Source organism: Belonocnema kinseyi, chromosome 10 (genome assembly GCF_010883055.1).
Source record: "Belonocnema kinseyi isolate 2016_QV_RU_SX_M_011 chromosome 10, B_treatae_v1, whole genome shotgun sequence".
Taxonomy (NCBI): Eukaryota; Metazoa; Arthropoda; class Insecta; order Hymenoptera; family Cynipidae; genus Belonocnema; species Belonocnema kinseyi.
Genome location: NC_046666.1, coordinates 34,690,962 through 34,697,708, shown reverse-complemented (window position 1 = coordinate 34,697,708; position 6,747 = coordinate 34,690,962). Strand labels below are relative to the sequence as shown.

The 6,747-nt window shown below is 26.2% G+C and overlaps 1 protein-coding gene across 2 annotated transcripts in view; it reads right to left on the bottom strand.

Moving 5' to 3' along the window:
- Positions 1-5,835, bottom strand: part of LOC117181649 (MOB kinase activator-like 1) — a 38,634-nt gene extending 32,799 nt beyond the window's left edge. Inside the window, exon 1 of one of the 2 annotated variants that reach the window (XM_033374545.1) lies at positions 5,602-5,835. In XM_033374545.1, coding sequence (XP_033230436.1) covers positions 5,602-5,615 — 14 coding nt within the window. In that variant the 5' untranslated portion in view covers positions 5,616-5,835. Of the gene's footprint in view, positions 1-4,838; positions 5,383-5,601 lie in introns of those variants that run through there. The other variant, XM_033374544.1, reaches the window with a different exon arrangement.
- Between the last annotated feature and the right edge of the window lie 912 nt (positions 5,836-6,747).

Here is a 6,747-nt window from a genome sequence, read left to right as displayed (position 1 = left end):
TTTTTTATTGCAAATTCGGATTTAGCGTCGAAAAATACATAAGAATATATAGGTCTGGTCAATTGCACAGACACTTTTGTTTTTTTTGTGGGCCTGTGTTATCTATGCTCTAAATTAAAGAATCAATCAATGAATTAACATTTTTTAAAATTATATTATTTTAAGCAATTTTAAGCTAGAAACATTAAAAATTAAAAAATTAATTTTGTTTTAAACTGAACACTTATTAAATTAGAAGTTAAATTATTTTCATCTTAAATAGTTTAAACATCCTTGAAAAGTTTCAAAATTTTATTTCACAATATTTCGAAACCTAAAAATTGTTTTAAATTTGATCGAATTTAAAATTATGTTTGAAATTTTTCCGAGCTTCTAATAACTTTTAAAATTGATCGAATTTTTTCTGAAAATTTTAGAAAAGCCTACAAATTGAAAAAAATGTCCGTAAAATCTTCCACATTCTTTTTTTCCTAATAATCTTAAGAAAAGGTTTTTATTCTTTTGAAGCCCTTCACAATTCCTAAAAAAGGTTATAAATTTTTTGTTTTAAATCTGCAAAAATCGAAATTTTGCATTAAATTAGGCTGTGGCTATTTGCATCGAAATTTCAGTACGAATAATCGAATTTTGTCCGTACTTAAACTTATTGTAAATTATTTGACATCTTTTTAAATGTTTTAAATTAATTTTGAATCATTTTAGAAACTTTTAAATATCTTTTAAAGTTACTCCAATTTTTTCTACAAATAATAAGTGTGTAATTGTTCTTATTTATACCTCAAAATTTAATAATTTCATTGACAAATTACAATTTTTTTAAAAGGAACAATTAAAATTGCAACATTCAAAGTTTAAAAGCACCTCACATTTTTAAAGTTTCAAGGCTTTTTATGCCAAAGCAATTATTTGCAAATGGTTTGATTTGAAATATTTGGTTATAATTTACTAGTTTTAAACGAACAGTCAAATATTGATCAATATTAAATAATCATTCGTTGTCTTTATTAAAAAAATGTAATTGAATGGGTTAAAAATTGAATATTTTAGACCGGAAAAATATTTTGAATTTAATGAAAGCCTTTAATTACGAATATAATATTATGAAGTTATTTTCAAGTTGAAAATATTTTATAAAGTTTTAATCGGACGTTTATATTTCTTTAATGACTAAGAATTTCGAATTGAGCAGAAATCAATTAAGATCTTTTAAACTGCTTTAAAACATTAAAAATCCTTTAAAATCTTATGAATTCTTTTTTTAAATCTCTGAAAAATTTCTTGGAATTTTTAAGATCCCCTAAATTGATCAAAAAAACTTTAACAATACTTAAACTTTTTAAAGCTCTAAGATTTCTCAGATTTTTTTTAAATACCCTACATTACTTTAAATTCTTTGAAAACTCTTAAAATATTTTGAAATCCCCTGCAATTTTTTTAAGCTCTTGAAAATTCTTTGGAATTTTTAAAATAACCCTAAAATTTCTCAAATCCTTTGGAATTCTTTCAAATTATTGAAATCTATTTACAATTCCTTGGAATCATTTTAAATTTCCCAAAATATTTCAAACATTTTGAAATCTCTTGAAAGTTTTTAAACCTTTTGAGAATTGGTTAGAATTTTTTTTTAAACCGTACCCTTTTTGATATTTTTAAATTTCTTGTATTCTTTATAACATTTATATGAAATCTTTGAAATATTTGTGAAATTTTCTAAATAAATTGAAATCGTTTGAAATCTAGTGTACACACCATTTTGAATCTTTGAAATCTTCTAAAATTTTTTGAAATCGTTTAAAATATTTAAAAAATGTTGAGATCCTGTATAGAAATTTTATAATCTTTTTAAATCAGTTTAAATAGAATATAGTTTACTGTATCCTTCCTCAAATTTTTAAACTTCTTATATCCTTTTAAAGTTTTCATAAAATTTGTATGAAATCTTTGTGAAATGATCTAAAAAAATGTTTAACCGTTTCAAATCTTTTAAATTCAAATCTTTGTGAAATTTTCCAAATCTTTGAAATCTTTAAAATCTATGTACACGCCTTTTTAAATCTTTGAAACCTTTGTGAAATATTTTGTATTCGTTTAAATAATTTAATTATTTGAAATCTCCATAAAAGTTTTAAAACCTTTTTAAATCGTTTAAAATCTTTGAAATCTAGTGCACTATATCCTTCTTGAAAATTTGGAAATTCTTGTATTCTTTTTAAATTTTTATGAAATATTTGTGAAATATTTGTGAAACCTTTTAAACAATTTTGAAATCGTTTAAAATCTTTTTTACAATTTTTTTAAGCCCTTCAAATTTTATAAACCCTTGAAATCCTTTCAAATTGAACCAGGTGAATTCTTTATGAAATTTGTACAAAATATTTGAAATATTTGTGAAACTTTCTAAGAACGCCTGAAATATTTGTGAGAGAGTTTTGAAAAGATTCAAACTTAACGTAAAACTTGAAATGATAGCCTAATATAAAAATTTTAATTTTCGCAGATTTTGAACAAAAAAATTAGATTCTTTTCAAGAATTGTCAAAGGCTTCAAAAGAATAAAAACATTTTCGTAAGATACCGAGGAAAATTAGAAATAACTTTTTATTTTGAAAAATTATTTTAAGAGAATATTTCTTTAAAATTCCTAAATATCTCTTAAAATTACTCAAATTTTTTCTACAATGTTCATTTGTAAATTATACATGCAAAATTTTTTATTTTCACTTACAAATTAAGCATTTTTCAAATACAATAATTAAAATTGTAAGGTTTAAAATTTAAAGGATCTTCGAAATTTTCACGATTCCAGGCTTTCTATGCCAAAAAATTGAATTAAAGATTCTTTACTTTTAAATATTTGGTTTCAATTTACTTGTCTTAAATAAAAATTCGAATATTGCTAAATATTCAATAATTACTCTTTTTTAAATTACAAATTTCAAATTGAATGTGTTAAAAATAGAATATTTTATACTGAAAAAATATTTTAAATTATAAAAATCCTTTAATTAAAAATATATTATTATGAAGTTCTTTTTAAGTTGAAAATACTTTATAAACTTTCAGTCACACGTTCACATTCACTGATTTAAAATCATTTTTGTTAACTTTTTATTGCTTAAAGTACAGATAAATTTTTAAAAATTTACTTATTTATCAAATAAAAATGTTTTTTATCCAAAATTTTCAACATCAAAGGCTTTTATTTTTTATTTCTTCAAGTCTTCAAGAACAGATTTAAAAATTCTTTAAATTAAAAATGCAAGCTTAGAAATGAAAATATTTAAATGGCAATTTTTAAAGTAAAAAAATTTTGGAATTGCGCATTGTAAGCTAAATAATAGCATAATTCAAAAACATAACAATTACAAAAATTATTTTAAGAACGAGGACAGATTTTTTTTCTACAAATTTGTAAAATTGTCGGTAAAAAAAATTCCTTGTCATTTTCCGGTTTCAAAAAATTTCCGGTCATTTCCCGGTCCCCTGAAATTTTATAATCTTTTTAAATCAGTTAAAATAGAATATAGTTTACTGTATCCTTTCTGAAATTTCTGAACGTCTTATATCCTTTTAAAGTTCTTATGAAATTTGAATAAAATCTTTGTGAAATCATCTTAAAACAAAATTCGACACCATTTCAAAACTTTGTGAAATTTTCCAAATCTTGGAAATCTAGTGTACACGCCTTTTAGAATATTTAAATCTTTGTGAAATTATTTGTATTCGTTTAAATAATTTAATTATTTGAAGTCTTCTTTAAAGTTCCGAAACCTTTGGAAATTCTTGTAGTTTTTTTAAATTTTTATGAAATCTTTGAAATATTTGTAAAACCTTTTAAACAATTTAAAAATCGTTTCAAATCTTTGTGAAATTTTCTATGACTTTTACAAATATTTGAAATCTTTTGTATTCGTATTAATAATTGAACTGTATAAAATCTTTGGAAATCTTCTGAAATAGTATAAACACTTTGAAACATAGTATACTGTTTCCTTCTTGAAATTTTTGAAATATTTATGAAATCTTCTAAACAATTTTGAAATCGTTTCAAATCTTTGCGAAATTTTCTATGACCTTTACAAATCTTTTGCATTTGTTTACATAATTGAATTGTATATAATCTTCTGAAACCTTAGGAAATCGTTTAAAATCCGCTGTACTATATAAAGTTCGTATGATATTATGATAAATTTATATTTATATTACTGTTTGTATTTTCATAAAATATCTGTTTTAAAAGCAAAAAAATCAATTGAATTCAAAGTTTACGTAAAAAATTCAAGATGATTTCCAGGTTAAAAAAATCAATAATTCCAGATTTTATCAAAATTATTAACAATAGAAAAAACTCTTCAGATGATTTGTCATGTCCAATGTCCAAAAATCCGTTTTCAGCATGTTATCATTCAAAAGTAACACTTTCCCGTTACAGTTACTTTCACAAAATCGGTAAGGCATTACAATAATACCGTTACCAAAAAAATAAAGCATAACAAATTTGTAGATTACGTTCTCATTACTAATGAGCAGCAGTGTCCAAATTTAGTCAGAAATTATGATATCAACCTTGAAGCCCACGAGAAGGAAAGTGTAAAACTATTTCAAAAATCGAATGACAATTTTCATTAGTTAGTAAAGCCATTTCTCCCTTTTAGCATCGTTAAACTAAAAACAAAAATAACTTCCTTTCTGGTTGACCCAGGGTTAAATGAAAACTTGGAAAGTGTTATTTGTTATTCAAGAAGAAAGAGATCTTTACCCAAGGATTAATAAAGCGAAACACGGTGGGACAGAAAAGAGACAAAAGGTGAAGTGGATAAAAAATAAATGGCACAAAACCTGTGAGGACATAGAAGACGAACGAGAAGCATTTATCGATTTTGAAGCGGTGCGTTTATCGCACGACGTCTGGAACAGCTGATTTAGAATAACAACAACTCCGAGTTGCTCCGAGTCGATAGAATCCACGCAATTAATCGCGTTATCACGGCTACATAAACAATATAAAAACTGCATAAGTGCTATACTTGTGTAGGCTATTGTACGTGCTTCCGATTCTATTTCGAGAGCCGAGGATTGCGCTTTTCTCCTCGATGATTCACAGTTTGAGTCATTAAGAAGGATTACGCGACGGAAAGAACAACGCGAATTGAGTCATGAAATAGAAGAAACTAAAGTTGCTCACGAAAAAATAACCGTTCTCTTCGCTATTTCGAGGCACGAATATGTCTTTCCTACCGTTTCAGACACGTACAGACAGGTCAAGAACCTGAATTGGCAGACCACTGCTCGGAACTTCGGAAGGAGAAGGGAGAGAATGAGTACTGTTTGTTCTGTCAATCGCACGACAAACTGCTCTCGTTTTTTGGTTATGGCCAATATTATTTCATTTTCCTCTTCCCCTCGTGCTTCCTTTTTTTCTACTCGATGATTCTTGACGAGAAAATAAAAAATAAAAGGGGCAGGAAGGCGATCAATAGCAATTTTGGATTTTCATTCTTCTACAGGTTTTGGAGCACAATCGGGCACAAAAAGACAGGCTCTCGGAGACTTCCTTGTCCCGAGAGTTGAAAGAAAGTCGGTTAACAAACAGAAAACTCACAATAGGAAGCTCATCGTGCACCCGCGCTTGATCCGTCAACGAGCGTGGATCGAAGTCAGCTGCATAAAATCACACTGGAAGGCCGCGATCAAAAACCTCGGTGGGAAACTTGCGAGTACCGAATCCGTCGAGGGAGAGAGATAGGATTTACAGTTCCGGAACTATTATCAACTTTCCTTGCTTGATTCCGAAATCCGAATCCCTCGACAGTGATACACACTTGCTACACTTTCAGGACACTCTCCGGGACTTTAAAAATGGAGTAGAGTCACGTCCCTTTCAGTGTTGCCATTTACTGCATTTACGCAGTGTTGTTTTAAAAATGAAAACTATTTCAGCAAATTTTGTTTGCTAGTCGTTAATCTGGAAAGTGTTTAATATATTTAAAGTGATATTTAATATCAAAAAAGGTGAAGTGCTCGAGTTTTATAACCAAAATTTGCTCAGATTTATGGCGGGAAGTTCAAATCGAAGTTTCATTTCAAGTAATGATATTAATATTTATTGTTGATATTAAAGCCAGATAGAATGTTACTAGTGTAATATTATTATTATTTAATGATAATATATGAAAATTGTTAAAAATATTATATTGAATTTTTAAAACAAAAATACGAGAATTAAATTAAAAACTATACAAATTCTTTTTAGTCGATGTATTTTTTTACTTAATTCTCTTCCTGCTTCTTTTCTAATTAAAAATAATATTAAAAAATGTTGAAGTTTTTAATGAATTTATAACAATAATAATAATATTAGAATATTACTATAAGATTTTATTGGGACGACTGAAAAATCCCGAAAAATGAAATTCCGGAATAATAAAACTTCCGATTAATAAAACTCCCGAATAATCAAGTACCTGAATGATAGAATTTCCGGCCGTGCACCTATAATATTACCGAATTTGAAAATGACAATAATTTAAAAATATATATTTCTGGATAAAATATTTGTTCAATTATTGTTATTTTATCTTCAAACAATAATTTTAGAAACTTTAAACATTAAAAGTATTTGATTGTTGCTTTTTGTAATGAATAAAGAATATTTATAAACAAATTTCATTGTTTAAAGTCAGGACTTTTTCTATCGAGATTTTTCAAATTCGGTAATATTACAAACTGACAGGAAATTTATTGTTCG